General features: G+C 45.3%; 1 protein-coding gene across 6 annotated transcripts in view; it reads right to left on the bottom strand.

Moving 5' to 3' along the window:
* Positions 1–2,750: 2,750 nt before the first annotated feature.
* Positions 2,751–15,482, bottom strand: part of LOC122718514 (transient receptor potential-gamma protein-like) — an 80,479-nt gene continuing 67,747 nt past the window's right edge. For 3 of the 6 annotated variants that reach the window (XM_043943623.1, XM_043943613.1, XM_043943604.1), the window contains 16 exons: positions 15,305–15,435; positions 13,880–14,141; positions 12,761–12,909; positions 12,200–12,395; positions 8,831–9,001; positions 8,308–8,542; positions 7,147–7,267; positions 6,477–6,755; positions 6,068–6,201; positions 5,810–5,939; positions 5,436–5,631; positions 5,119–5,313; positions 4,824–5,049; positions 3,926–4,300; positions 3,327–3,797; positions 2,751–3,131 (listed from right to left, as the gene is read on the bottom strand). In XM_043943623.1, coding sequence (XP_043799558.1) covers positions 2,968–3,131; positions 3,327–3,797; positions 3,926–4,300; positions 4,824–5,049; positions 5,119–5,313; positions 5,436–5,631; positions 5,810–5,939; positions 6,068–6,201; positions 6,477–6,755; positions 7,147–7,267; positions 8,308–8,542; positions 8,831–9,001; positions 12,200–12,395; positions 12,761–12,909; positions 13,880–14,141; positions 15,305–15,435 — 3,435 coding nt within the window. In that variant the 3' untranslated portion in view covers positions 2,751–2,967. Of the gene's footprint in view, positions 3,132–3,326; positions 3,798–3,925; positions 4,301–4,823; positions 5,050–5,118; positions 5,314–5,435; positions 5,632–5,809; positions 5,940–6,067; positions 6,202–6,476; positions 6,756–7,146; positions 7,268–8,307; positions 8,543–8,830; positions 9,002–12,199; positions 12,396–12,760; positions 12,910–13,879; positions 14,142–15,304; positions 15,436–15,482 lie in introns of those variants that run through there. The other 3 variants (XM_043943632.1, XM_043943638.1, XM_043943645.1) reach the window with 3 other exon arrangements.

Genomic DNA, 15,482 nt, shown 5'->3' with positions numbered 1-15,482 from the left:
CTTCTTCTTCTTTTTGAACACGGAAAATTTTGAAGGGAAGATTGTTAGTTTGTAGGTTTTTTTTTTTTTTTTTACATACGAAATGATGGGTATGAAATAAACCGATGTATCAGAATAAATGGTATTTTATTAATGGTCATTCGTGATCTTTCTACTCTCGATCGAGTTACTCAAATATACGCTGGGCTACGATCGCAAACCGAAATGGAAATCGAAAAAAAAAAAAAAAAAATTGGAAATCGATCGCCCCGATCGCCGCGTTCAAATATTTCCTTTTTCTTTGTTCGACAAACTGCGCCAAACGAAAGTTTCACGAAACCGAAGGAGTTTCGAACGTTCGATGGCCACAGGGCAATCGAAGTTTGCGAAAAACAAACGGGGGAAGCTCTTTTCAATATTAATTTTTCTCCAGCGTATTAGCCGCTTCTTTGTTACGTGTATTCTTTTTTTTTTTCTTTTTCTTCTTTTTTGTTTCTCTTTAATATCCTCGCTAATATTCGAATCGATATCGATAATTATAATTACTCGTAAAATCCCTCGATGTATCCTCGAGTGTTTTCCTTTTTTTTTTTTTTTTTTTTTTTAAGAAATTAAGAAATACGAAACCGATAAAAAAATGCGTTCGTAATTTCTATACCTCCTTTTCCCTCGATATAGATCGGCGTGTCCTCTATAAAAGATATCCGAGCTCTCGTGATGTATGCTGCGCTGTTATCGGAAACGATATTTAATTTCGATCGTTAAAAAATTCCGCTAGATTCTATGATTCGTCTTCAACTTATATTCCAAGTTGTACGATCTATTGTTTATCGGCTTAATTCGTTAATAAAACTTGGTTGGTTCCGTTTCGCGTGTACTCTCGTTTCGCAATATATAGTATAAATATCTCCCTCTCTCTTTCTCTTTCTCTTTTTTTTTTTTTTTTTGCCTCTTTACAATAATAACCGTTCGCAAGATAACACGCACTAGTACGTTTGCCAAATACATCTAACTTTACATTTACAATAGTAGTAATAATAATAATAATAATAACGATAATAATAATAATAATAATAATAATAATAATAATAATAATAATAATAATAATAATGATAATAATAATAATGATATTGATGATAATAATAATAATAATAATAATAACAGTAATAATAATAGTAATAATAAAAGTAATAATAATAATAACATTAATAATAGTAATAATAATAATCTCATAAATAATACACGTAGGCGGTATAGTATGTTATTACGCACGGTGTGTCAGGTCCGCGAACTCGAATAGGACAGGAAGTAGGATGAAATTCGAGTGGATCCTTGAAACGTGGATCCTTCGTTCCTGACACGCTCCGAGTTCACATTAATTATATTACGTTATTATCATACGTAAGTACACGTAATATCTAGGAAATAGTACGGATCTTAATCTGTTTTAGGCCTCTACTCGACTACTCGACTACTCCTCGTTCCGTATTTTTTTTTTTTTTTTTTTCCTCTTTTCTTTGGTCGTGTCACATTTATCTCTTATCTCCCTCCCTCCCCGCGCGCTATGTGCCCGAATGAATCGTGTTAACAAAGGGGGAAAGGGGGAATGAACGCGACTCCGTTAGAAACGGGTCTTTCGTCACGGAGGAAATTGGACGAGATCGTTCCAATTTCGCGTTCTTCGGTTTTCTTCGGTCTTCTCTCCCGGCTGTATATTTCCTTCGATCGCTTGAATAAATATTCGGGTTCTTAATCGGGTCGGCAATTGTTCCCCAGAGACAACGGGTTATCATAACTTTAATTAATTAATTCGTGCGAGACCGTTCCTTTCCTTCGTGGCGCTTTTAACTAAGAAAAAGAGAGAAGAAAAAAAAAAAGAAGGGAAGGAAATGAAAGATAATGATTAGATCGTTGACTAGACTTGTTGGTCGAAATAAAGAGAGAGCGAGGAAAAGAAAAGGAAAAAATTGTTATGTACGAGTGGGAAGATGGAAGAGGATCGCAAAAAAAAAAGAAAAAAAAAAAAGAAAAAAGAAAAATTCCCTATCTTCAGTAGACCAGCTTCCTGAAGCGATTATAACAACGCGATTATAAATTCGACGTATCGCAAATCCACAACTAGTTTCCAAAGTTAATCTAATAAATTGTCCTTTGAAAGGTAAACGCAACAACGCGACCGATCGTCGTGATCCTCTTCTTTTCGCTCTTCGACTAGACTGGTGACTAGATTAGATCCTCGTCGTCGACCCGATTGCCCTTTCCCGTTCTGGCAGTAGTAGCAGTTAGTTAGTATAGTAACAGTATAGTAATAGTATGCGATAAGACGTGGTACAAAATCATCGGTGGCAACACTCGGACGAGATTAACTCTGGATGGCGCGAGGTCGCTGGAAACTTTCGTTCGTTTTCGCAAAATGGCCGTCAGAAAGGTACGATAAATCGGCCCGAGAAGAAAGTTTTCAACGACGGGGGAGCACGTTTTAACGACGTTTCTCTCGAAAATTTTTTTTTTTTCTCCCCCTCTTCTTTCTCCCCCCTCATAAATACGCATTAACGCGTTGTTCGAAAAAAGTTTGGGTTTCGCGACATGAAGCGCCGCGAAAGTTAATCCCTCCTTTCCCGAGAAGGAAAAAACGAGAGAGTTGTATCAAAGTTGGACTTGTCCTCCTCGCGTTACGTCCTCGAAACATTGAAGGGAATAGGGTCTTCGATGGGTCGACGATGTTGCTCGAGATTCACGGGCGACGTCGCTTATTAATAATATACATTTACATAATAATATATATATATATATCTCTCTCTATAGTTTGTTTGTCACGGCGAAATCGGTTTGCCGGCGAAAGGCATCATTGTGCGTGTGCCACGACGACCACGATGCCTCGATCGATGTCGTCGTCGTCCCAGCTTTCGTTGATTTTCGCAACTCCATTCACGCGCGAGTTACGTCCCGATGGTTGATACGTCGCCGCGGGGCGACGGTCGGATCTTCTCAGAGCCATCCCCCGGACACGTCGTGGCCGGATATCGGCTCGATGCCCGGAAGCCGTTGCAGCTGAGTCGCCGACCCGTTCCTCTTCATGGTCGCTGGGAGGGAGGTGCTCGCGGCCACGCTCTCCTCGGTGGTCGATGGTGTCAGCGGCGCCGCCGGAACTACTTCGCAAACAACACAAACAAACCAGACCTGTCTACAGGACAGACTCTCGCTACGCTCGGTCGTGCGTAAATAGTAAATAAACACCGAACCCGTTGGCCCCCGTTGGATTTGTCGTTCGAAAGTGGCGAAAGAGGTCGTTCGAGCCGATTTACATTTAATTAGACGAGGGTTACGGTCGTCTACGACCGACTTACCGGGTTGCTCGTTGGCGCTCGCTCCCTCGGGTGTGTCGATGCTGGGCTGCTGACTCTGCGTGCCCTCGTGTCGCCTCGGCGGGATCGGCTGTTGGCCGAGTTCCGGCCCCCTGGTCGGCACGCTGCTCGCCCTCTGCAGTTGCTGCTTCTTCGACACCTTGGAGACGAGGGCCGTCGCCAGCGGGTATATGGGATTGGTGCCGCTTCCGCTCCTCATGCCCGAGGTCGAGGACCTCGAATCCGAGAACGTCTTCCGCTTCTTTCGAAGCGCCACCAGCGCGCCTAGGCCGTGAGGGAACACGTGATGCCCCTCGTGATGATGCGAGTGGTGGGAGTGATGGGGATGGTGCGTCGGTTGGCCCTCGTTCCCGCCTTGTTCCAGCGACGACTTTGAATCCGTCGATCCCTCGGATCTGGAACCCCCGTCCTCGGACGCGGGCGAGTACACGGAATCCTCGGAACGAGACCTGCCTGAAGAGGGCGGGAGGAAGGGGGAAGGAGGCCTCTTAGTATTCGTAGGTTTTTCGAATTCGCGTCGTCCGCCTGTGCTCGATAAAGGAGGAATCGATTGGAGGGATCTCCGGGAAGAGTCGACTTACCGATCAGCCTGGAAACCTTGCCACGAACTTTGGCCGCCTCGATCAGATTCTCCCATCTCTTTTTCTTCGAGCTTCCTCTTATCCTACGGCTCTGCCTGCTCGTCCCGAGGCCTGGCACGCTGTTCGTGCTCGTGTGGTGCGGGCTCTTCTTGGGCGTCGTACCCGGCCCGAATATACCGCTCAACGTCGAGCCGAACAGCTCGTGCGAGTTCTCCTGTTGCGCTTGCTGCAACGAAGCTGTGAACTCGTCGACCGGGGGAAGGGAGCCGCTTCCGCTCGGTTGAGGGGCGATGTTGAAACCTTTCATCAGCCGCCGCTCCTTCTGACGATTCTTCTTACCCCCCGCACCTATGGACAGCTCTTTAAGGCTACCGTCTATGGGGCAGAGAGAAAAACCAAGGAGCTACTCTAAAGCAGACCACTACTACTACTACTAAAAAAAAAAAAAGAAACGAAAAAAACTTAAACGCAAACTTGCGGCGTATCGAGATCGTTCTCGAGATCGAGAACGATTCGAATTCCAACCGCTCGAGTTCTCGTTCGTTGGCAACTTCGAGCCAGGTAACCAACTACGAAACAATATTCGCGCTAGACGATCCTTGATCGCATTAATTATTCCACCGGAGTTGGTCGAATGATTAATAGCGTTCCGGTGGTAACGAACTTGCGAACTTTCATTTGCCAGGGATGAGGCTCGCGACCTCCTCCCCCTTAACCTCGTGTTTCCCCCGTATTCCTGTCACGACGCAAGGATTCCACCTTATAAAACTCGACTCCGCTTTATGCATTTACGAACGAGCAACTACCGTTAAGAACGTTGCAGGTTAGGTAGGTGACGGAGGAGGGAAAGAAGGGGCGGGATTTATCGAATTTATTCGGTTTTCATCGAGTTGCTCACCGGTTCCGGTGCCGCTGGCCGTCGAGGTGTTCATCCCGGAATTCTTCAAGATCTCGATCAATTCGCAACGAAGGGCGCTGATGTCCTGTTTGATCTCGTTCACGTCGTCCTCCGTCACCCCCTCGCTCTCCGCCTTCCTTTGCTCGACCGTCACGTACCTCCTCACCAAATTTCTCATGATGCTTTGATACCTAAAGTCCCTCTCCGACGCCTGCTTCACCTTCCTCTGTCGGAAATTAATCGAAGGATTAACGTTGTTCGCATCATTCGAGTCGAACACGGAATTACGTCTCACCCTGATCGTCCTCATGTGCTCCTTCTTGGCCGCTCTGCTGTGTCCGCACAGTTTCCGGTACAGCCATTGGCCCATGTACCAGACGCTCTTCGGGGTCGGGATGATGTTGAACGGGGGTGGGACCGTGCCACCCTCCTCGAAGTAGCTAATCCAGAGCTTGCTCCTGGCGAACTTCCACTCGATGTCGGCGCGTTCCTTTTTTTTTTGGGTGGAGGAGGATCGAAGAAAGAAAGAAAGAAAGAAAAAAAGAAAGAAAGAAAGGAGAATTGTGAGAATCATCAATGAGATAATAGATTAATAAATATAACAACACTCACGGAGATCAATTGATAGGAATGGTTCATCATGGCGATCAATAGATTCAGTAAAACGACGATGTTGATCACCGAGTACGTGCCGAACATCAGCATACCCCAGAACCTGGTGAACGCTTTGATACCGTCCAATTCGAAGCTCTCGAGATCGACCAGGCCGAAAACGGCCCAGAACAGGGTTTGGGTGGTTTCGAACAAGCTGGTGAACCAAGAAAATGGTTCAATTTTTATAAAATTCGTCACTGATTTAATTTATTTACGTCTCGTCACCTTACGACTTAATTTACGTACGTTTTTTCAACGTTTCAGAAAAATTTGCAAGCATTTCGATAAATCGATACGAGTTAGTTAAAGAATCGCGGGGAGAGCGAACGTACTTTGCAAATCGACGCCAAACGATGCAAGCGTTCGAATCGGTGGTCACGCTGGTGTTAGAGGCGTACGACATGGCGGTCGGGCATCTCTTCTTCTCCATATCCGCGTAATACCACAACAACTGGTTCAAGCCTGGATCAACGACGAAAGGAGGGTCAATTTCCTCCTCGAGATTCTTTTTTCCCCCTTTTTCCCTCTTCAAACGAATCCGAATTTGAATTAAAAAGAGAAGAAAAAAGAAAGAAAAGGCAAAGATTTACCGCACGAGAACGCGAACAGCACCAGCACGTAGAGGAAGAAGAACTTCATGATGTCCATCACCATTCTGGACAGGGAGACTTGCAGGGGGCCGAGATGAGGATTTACCGAGAAAATGTAGACGAGTTTCAGGGAGCTGGAAGAGAGTAGATCGATAATAGTCGCCCGTTTGATCGTACGCGCGCGTAAAAAGGGGGGGGGGAGCGGGGGAATGGAGAGGGTGGGAGGATTGAAATTTATGTCGAAAGAGCGATCTCCCTAATCGCATCTCGCGGATTTTTCACGAGGCAAAAGGACGCCTCCAAAAGCGCTTCATTTTTTTTTTTTTTTTTTTTTCCTTCTTTTACACCTTTTTACAAAATTAACAGGGAGGAGGGTAAAAAGCGATTTGGAACTCGAAGCGAGATAGACCTGAATATATTGGCGGCGGAGAAAAGCCCCTCTGATATGAGCATCGGGTCCCACGTGTCCCACTGTTCGCGTTGTAGCTCGTTCTCCGATCCCGATTTCTCGATCTCCCACTTGACCCTGTAGTAGGCGACCACCCTTAGAGCGGCGGTGGCCACGTACAAGGAGTTGGTTACGAAGTCGATCACGTTCCACATGTCGTTCACGTACTCCTCGAGGCCGACGTCCCACAGCTGCTTCACCTCGGACCAAATAAGGCCCGATACCCACGCCAGGATGAACCTGCGAAATTGTTAAATTCGAAAAGAGAGAGATACACTCGGTTCACGATCGTTATCCCCCCCTCCCCGATTTTCAAACAAATTGGCCGCCCTCGGGGAAATATAGCGAGAATAGTGGTGCTCCTAGTGATGCCTCGAGACGCGGTGTCGTCGACAGGATATTTATTTTCGAGAGAAGCGTTTCTCGAGAGGAGAGAGAGAGAGAGAGAGAGAGAGAGAGAGGAAGAAGATTTTATTTCGATTGAGGAACTCGAGGTGGATTTTAACTGGAAAATGTCGTCGAATGGTTGCATTAGGGAAACGTTTCTTAGGAAAAATAACATCTTCCCTTCCCTTCTTCCAACCCTTTTATTCGAGAAGAACGAGAGGGTGGTTTAAAAATATCCTCTTACCATTCGATGATGGTAGGCGCAGCTCCTCTTTTCGTCGGCACCGTCTCCTGCTCCACCACGTCTCTGCCCATCCAATTTCCAATCACGCTCTCTATCCTCTGACTAGCCAGAATCAACATGACTGCGGATAAACGTGTAAACCTTCGTGTTATTTCTCCAATTATCTTCAACTTCGTCGTCGCGAGCATCCGCACGCAACAAGATTGATTCGAAAAAAAACGTGATGGCGGTGGGGGCGGCAACGCGATTGTGCAACGTTCGATTCCGGATTTAGATTCATTTGCCCGACCGGAAGAACATTACGGGTGTTTCGGGTGGCGTAACCGCCAACACAGAGGTGCGGGTTTAACTCGTTCCCCCAATAATCGTCGTTGAAATTTTCCTTCCAAAATCCCACCGCGACTCGAAATATCGTTACTCTAACTTCGAGGCCAATTTATGTCTTTCACGATGCGCGAAACCTTGCTCCTTGTAACTCTCCCTACCATCGCCGTCTTCCCAATCCTATTGTACGAGCTCGAAAGTTTTCCAATCGCTCGAATGTTCTGTTCTCACGTTTGTTAAAAAAAAAAAAAAAAAAAAAAGAAAAGAAAAGAAAAAAAAATGTACGAATTCGAATTAACGGTTTAGAAACGTTACGGTTCAACGATACGGTAATAATTCCGGGGTAACGGGAGGAATTTCGACGGTATAATCCGATGGAAATTTCGATTTCAGGTTTATTCAGGCGAACGGTGGTGGTCGATGCCTCAAATTTAGAGCATTACCGCACTGCTGCTATTATTGGTGGTGAGAGGTATTCGCGGGAGGTATTTGTAAACTGTTTAGAAGCCGGTGTTTGATTCGCTCACGTGCCGAAAGGTAAAACACGAGAGACGTGAAAGAAACTAGGTCGGGGATAAACTTTCGTCTTAACTTCGAGAAAGGCGTTACACACATCCTCCGAGTCGTTTTCGAGGCAAGAAAAAAAAAAAAAAAAAGAAAAAAGAGAGAGAGAGAGAGAGGAAGTGGTGAAGCCACTTCGTTCGATTTAATTTTAGAAACTGGTAAGCTAGAACGAGATGCGAGACGAATGACAAGAGTGGAAGCGAAGAGCGGTGGAAATAGGGTGAAAAGTCGAATATATATAAAAAAGAAGAAGAAGAAGGGGGAAATACTCACAGAGGAAGGTGAAGTAGGAGGCCGAGTGACAGATGAACTTGATGAACGGTTTCCTCATGGTCTGGCCGACCACGCAGTGGGGGGCGATGATGTACGCGACGCTGAAGAAAGGAAACAGAACGCCGATCTTCACTATCTCCAACGCCTGGAGGACCATGTTTTTCCTCCGGAACCCCGGAAGACCCTCGTACCAAATCGATGCGAGTAACTGCTGCACGTTAGGATGCGCCACGAACTGGAAGTTTCCAGATAATCCGATATTGGTCGACGGTTTCCGGTCATGTCGCTGCCAAATTCTACTTATTACGCTCTAATTTCGGAATCGGGACTGAAACCCCTCCGAGGCCTCCCTAAACCAGATTACATCGATACCTCGGTCCGACCGCCCCTCTCTCGAAAGGGAAACTCGTGCACGGAGATTCGATCTCGTCCCATTTCCGAGGCGAAATTTCGTATTCGCGTTTTGCTTCACGGCCGTCTTCTTTCAGAAGGATAGAAGAGTTTCTTTTCTTTTTAGATTTACCTTCTTCTGTCGAAGTTTGATGGCGAGCTTGAGCCGGTTCAGATGCATCCTCTCGCCGTGCTCGAACGCCGGCCCGGTGGGGTCGTGGTTCAGCAGCACCTCCAACTCGTACGAACTTCTCGTGTGATCCAACAAGGCGGTAGCGAAGTCCTGGCACTGTCTTCTAAGCTCCTGGAATCGCGACATTTCGCCAATTTTTTCGTGAACATTCTCGAGCGCGGCTTCAACTTTCATAAACAAAAATTCGAAAGAAAGAAAGAAAGAAATTGCTCGCTCTTTCCATCCAGTTTTTCGCAGTTTCTACTACTTCCAATTCCGACCGACTTCCCTCCTACGATGCTCCCTCGAACCGCGACACGGTCGTCCCGAAAACTTGCGACTTCTCTCCAACGTCGTTTCCAAGAAATTCTCTTTGAATATTCCGACACGGGTGGAAAAAGTTATCATCGAGCACGTTGCGTATCGTGTCGAGTTTCTAAGGATGTTTCGGCCAGTTGAGAGAAGGGATGCGAATAAGAGGGATGAAAGGATCGGGATGGAAGGGACTCGTTTGTCAATCGAGTTGTCGAGGGACAATCGGTTCGAGACCTTGGGAAAAAAACGCGGAGTAATCTTGTGGAAACTTTATCCCCCCGGAGGAAGAGGGGGCGATAATTTATCTCTCTTGAACGTTCGTTCCGATCGCCTGGAAGATTTAAACGATCATCTCCGCCAATTTGTTCGCCGATGTTATTGCGTTTGAATCGATAAAGGAGGAGAAACCGAGCGTTTGTGTTTAATCCCTTGATTATAAAAGAAAAAGGAAAAAAGAGAGAGAGAAAGAAAAACATGGAAACCGTTGAACTCTGAAAGAGAAGTCCGAAGCGATTCGACTGTTTCAAATAAGGGGAAACAAGGGTAGTAGAGGGAACGTAGTTTCGAGGATCTTCTCGATGAAATATTCTCTCTCCGTTTCGAGGAAGAAAAGTTAAGATTGGAACCGTTGCTCGTTCGATACGATGAAAAAAAAAAAAAAAAAAAAGGGTCGAGAGAGGGTGAAAAGTTTTTACGCACGAACGAGGGTATATTTATAATTCATCCAACGGTTAATCGTTTACCGATCTTTCCTCGAGAGTTGATCAATTTCCCATTTCTCGACGACGATTTATCTTCCATTGTCGACGATCTTTCTTTCGAGATAGAAGATCCGCGTTGCTTACCAACTCGATCCTTCTCGATCCTTCGTTATCCTATGAATGAATTTTCGTTGTCTCGAACGAGGGACGTAACTTTTTTTTCTTTTTTTTTTTTCTTTTTCGAAAAGATACGAAGATACGACTAAAACGGATTGGAATTTCGCGCATACCTGCATTCGTTCAAAGTTAAACGCGCCAACCTAAACATTTACGACATCAAAGCGCCAAATTGTGCAAACGTTCGCTAATATCGGCGAGTGGGGCAGCGTACTTTGCTAACGAGACATTAATAACCAAACGGCTCGATTCGACCGTGAAATTTTCATCGAGACTTTGCAGACTTTACCAATCGTTATTTCGTTCTCGAGAGAGAGAGAGAGAGAGAGAGACAGAGACGGAGGGAAGATACGTGTCGAGGCCTTCGTGAATTAGCACGTGTGCTCGAGTTGTTTAGACGAATTAACAACGAGCCCGTTTACAAGCCGAGAAAAACGATGCTTTGAGTCAACAAAGATGAAACAAGCACAGACTGCGTCGTGTCGGAGGATCCGATTTCTTTCGCGCTAATCGACACGTGTCGTCCTTCGATACCTCGCATTCTGAAAATCGACGACCACCGCTAGAAGAACACACGTAAATTTCGTAAATTTCGTATAAATTTGTAAAATTTATTTCGGTGTGCGCAATTTTCGCATCTTCGAATTTCTCGGTGTAACGACGAAAATAACGTGCAAGGGAGGTGTATTAACTTTTCATTTTTTTTAATATATATTTTAATATATTTTAATCGACGCAGCTCGTTCCATTCCACGTAGAAAAATATTAATTTCAATTTTGTTTCAGATTCGGTTCAATCGAATTATCGGTTTAATACTTTTGCCATATAAAGAGCTGCATTTGACGACGAATATTAAAAAAGAAGTACACGATTTAAAACTTCGTCGCGATCCTCCTACTCACAAAAGGACGAATAATATCCCGGAACGGATGCATCCTTTCATCCCATACAACTTTTATTTTTCGCCACGAGTAACGAGAAACACCGAAAACGAGACACACCTGACTCGCATTATATATCGATTTATTTTATCTCTTCGCGCATCCACGGATCTGCGAATTTTCCATTCCCAATAGAATATCTGGAATATCTCCGCGGGGCAAAGGTATCTCCTTGCCGCGCGAACAAACGGAATAAATGACAGGAATAATATACTGCGGGGCCGAAGAAAGGCTCATACGTTTCAATCTACGTCGAAGAAATACGATACGTGGCTCTCGACACATTCTCAACCCGATTTCCGCAACTTTCGAGGAATCTCCCTCTTTTCCTTTCTTTTTTCTTTTCGTTTTTTTTTTTTTTTCCTAAACGACAGTCCAAGAATTTTCCTTTTTTCTTTTTTTTTCTTTTCGTCGTCAACAAGGGCGTTCGAACGAGGCGGATACGTGAATTCGGCAGGGAGAAGCGGAAGAAGTAATCGAAGGAAGAGGAAAGTGGGGCAAAAGGGTTGAGAAGAGAAGCGAGCAAACTCCAAAGTTCAACGATTGTTTTATGTAATCTTCCCCTTGTGGCCTCCGTGGTGGAGGGACGGTTAAATTGAACGTTGGACTCTATTTCCCGACGTAATCGGGATCTTTGAAAGCGGGATCTGAAAGCGGGCGAATGAAATTCAAGGTATGGTAATTAGATGGAGGACGAAATAACATCGGCTTCCTGTTACGTTAAGACGAAATTATTATTATTATTTCGAAACGGCAAAACTCGTTTCCGTCTCGTCTAGTTGTTATATCACCAGTAGTGGTATTTATTAAACTTGTCGCGCCGTTTTCTCGATTAAAGCGGGGAAGGCAGATGCTCCCAGTGAGGGAGCATATTATTCCCCTCGCCCCCTTCCCGAAGAAAGGCTCATACGTTTCAATCTACGTCGAAGAAATACGATACGTGGCTCTCGACACATTCTCAACCCGATTTCCGCAACTTTCGAGAAAATCGCGCTCTTTTCCTTTCTTTTTTCTTTTCGTTTTTTTTTTTTTTCCCTAAACGACAGTCCAAGAATTTTCCTTTTTTCTTTTTTTTTCTTTTCGTCGTCAACAAGTTTCTCGACGTTTTCCTCCTCTCCACGCGAAATCAAATCTTATTATCTCTCTGTTGTTCACCATCTCGGGACGAATATCCGAAAATAAATTCTCGTCTCACCTGGTATTCGCATTTGAACTCGTGCTCGAGGAACGAGAGGCGGCGCAGCTCCCACGAGAGTTCGAACGCCGTCAGGATCGGATCCTTTGAGGAAAGAGCGATCAAGGACGGCGAGGCTAAGGCCCTGTACGCGTTTATTCGACTCCTGGAGTGCCTCAGGGAATCCTCCCTCCTCGATGTCACGCACTCGTCGCACCTGTTGTTACACGCAATAATACAACGTAAAAATCGTTGATGTAACGATTTTCCTCGAATTTATGGAAGCGAAGGTTGAGCGAAATATTGATCATCGGAGTGAAATTTCGCCCCGTCGGACGGGGAATTAGGCGAAGGTTTGGATCAGGTTAAGGCGACGCCCTTAAAACGCGTTTAATTCAATCGGCCGGGGTCGGAGCAAAGATCGAAATTAATCAGCGCGAAACCGTGCACGCGTAACGTATCTTCTCACGCCCACGCTCGGGAGCCGGATTTATTTACGATGAATAAAATTTCATTGGTGGCGGTAGAACGCGGTAGAACGATGAAAGGAGAGAGAATCCGTTTATTTGAGAAATCGCTCACCCGCAACGAACATCGTGAGGCATAGGCAACGTGGATCCGCGATCGAGAAGAATCTTAATGATCTCGTAATTGTCTCTGTGCGCGGCTAGGATCAGGGGCGTGATGTCTGGCGTGAATGTGGCTGTGTCGGATGGCAGGGCTTCCCAACTCTGAAACAAAGACGCGTAAACATGTTTCGCTTCGTTGCGGCATCCCGATAATTCTTCCTAGACCAATGAAATTATCGGATTATTAGTCGCCAATTTTTCCTTTTCGATTTGTTATTTTTCGAGATTTTTCGTGTTAGGAATTTTTCGTATTCGACGTTTCAATTTCGAGTTGATAATTCGATTTTTGGAAGGAGGCGAAAAAAAAGGAGGGGGCACGATAATTATTCCAGCTGCGCCGCGTAAGCCGATTTCTCTTTCTCCGGAAAGAGGAATAAAAGCCGATTAAACTCCCTCTCTCGTCTACGTTTTCGCGTCCCTTTCTTTTTTTTTTCCCCCTTTTTTTTTTTCCTTTTTTTTCCCCTTTATTTTACCATCCCCCCTCCGTTCGCCATTCGAATTTATACGGTGGAATCGTGAATTCGAAGCTTCGAAATAACGAAAATAGGATCGATCGGTCAGCCGGCTTTCCAGTCGAGACACCCTTTGCCGCGAGCTACGAGCAGAGATCGAACGACGAAAAATACTCTTCCGAGTATCTGATTAAAATGTGGGTCGACCTATTTGTCGGTGGAATCTACTTAACTATCCTCGTCGTTCGATCCCAGCCGATCGTCGTCGTCGTAGGCAACGAAAATTAGAAAGAAGGGGAATTTCGATAACTGAAACGAAATTGCCTAGGCGGAAAAATGCAATCATGGTTGGTTAATTGGGAGGCGAGGTGTGCCGCGCTGCGAAAATCAAAGTGTTCTCTCCGAAGGGGATCTCGACCGAAAGGGGTGTTCTCGAATTTACGCGAGAAAAAGAGAGAGTGAGAGTGAGTGAGTGTGTGTGTGTGTGAGAGAGAGAGAGAGAGAGAGAGAGAGAGAGAGAGAGAGAGAGAGAGAAGGAGCTTTACGCGAGAACGCGAGTTATTCTCTACTCTAGACAGAAAGAGAGAAGAAGATAAAAGATCTTGGATCGATACAGTTACATATACTAGGCGATGAAAGCGACTAACGTGTGGCTCCCCATTTCGATGAAGACTCTCCTCGTGTTCCAGAAGTACCTCGACCGCCTCCACGAATTCCTCGGAGATCGCGTGGAGGAGGGCATCCTTCGTGTCGACCTTGTGCTCGATCAGAAGCTCCACCATCTCCAGATTTTCGTTATCGATCGCCATCAATAGGGCGGACCGTCCCAACGGATCCACGCAATTGATGTTCATTTCGGTTTCCTGGGCGCTTTGCAACATTCTGCGAACAACACAACATCCGCCAACTCTCGCATCACCGTTAACCATTTCACCTCTTCGTTCATTCTTTTTCCCCCCTCCCCCTTGTCTTTTCTTTCCTTTTCTTTTTTCTTTTTTCCCCCTCCCCCCCTCCCCCAATCACGACCAATCGTTCGATCACGGAGACGAGTTCGATCGGGCAGGGCTAGATAGATCCCATTTCGAGATTCCACGAAATGAGAATTCCACGACCTCTGAAACTTTCTCTCGCGCATCGCAATCGGTATTAATTGCATAATCGGGAGACGAGAAACGCCGGTCGAAGAATTCCAAGACCGTCTCGGAATCGCGGCCGACTGATTCTGAGCTAATTAGATCCTTCGTTTCACGCGCGCAATTGTAATGGATATAAATATATAAAAGCCGCGCCTTTCACTTTCCCCCACGAGATCTCCTCCCGATTCCCGAGAATTAGGCCGACCGATTTCTAACAAATCGCGTGCCCATCGCACTCTCGTTTGCGAGCCAAAGCCAATTCCTTTCCAACGAATTAACCTTCCCCTCCCCTTTCAAACCACCTACGATACACCTTGCTTCTTCCCAATTTTCCCTCGAATACATATATATATATATATGTATAAAAAAAATACAAAATATTTCTATTACATCTAATCTAAATTATATGAAAATATATCTATCTCGAATTATTTTTATCCCTTCGTATTAACATTATCGATACACCCTCCACTCGCGAGCGTAGCAATAAACGGAGGGATCCACGATATTACGTTGGAAAAAAAGAAAAGAAAAAAAAAAAAGAGGGAGATCGGAAGACAGAGGAGAGCGTGTTCTATTTACGAATGATCGGGCGGGTAGATCCAGACCGTCGGATGATGTAACGAGAATCACGAGTACCTCTCCAACTTTTCTCCCCTCCGGGAGGGAGGAAAGGTGGGGAGGGGCAAAATTGGCGCGTGCACGAACAGAGAGAGAGAGAGAGAGAGAGTTTTTTCTTTTTTTGCCACACATCGAGAATTCTACCTTTCGTTACGTTCGTCCTCGTTACGTGATCCACGCCAATATCTTCCAATATTCCATTTTCCAAAGGAAAGAATTTAATTTATGTGTACTAATAAATATAGTAGGTTTCTGACTTTTTTCCCAAAAAAAATCTGTGTCTCTCACCTTCTGACGGAAGCCACGTCTCCCCGCTCCACCGCGAGAAGATACTTCTTCTCTTGATAGGACAGACTGGCCATTTCCTGGTGAGGTCTCACCACGTTCTCTTCCTCTATCATGCCGTGGATGCTGTGCCTCTGCGAAACCATCGTAAAAACGATTTTTTTTTTTTTTTTTTTTTTTT

The sequence above is a fragment of the Apis laboriosa genome, unplaced genomic scaffold (genome assembly GCF_014066325.1).
Source record: "Apis laboriosa isolate Shangri-la unplaced genomic scaffold, ASM1406632v1 scaffold11_cov152, whole genome shotgun sequence".
In the NCBI taxonomy this organism is placed as follows: Eukaryota; Metazoa; Arthropoda; class Insecta; order Hymenoptera; family Apidae; genus Apis; species Apis laboriosa.
Note: the sequence above shows the minus strand (reverse complement) of the source record. Positions and strands in the feature narration are given on the sequence as shown.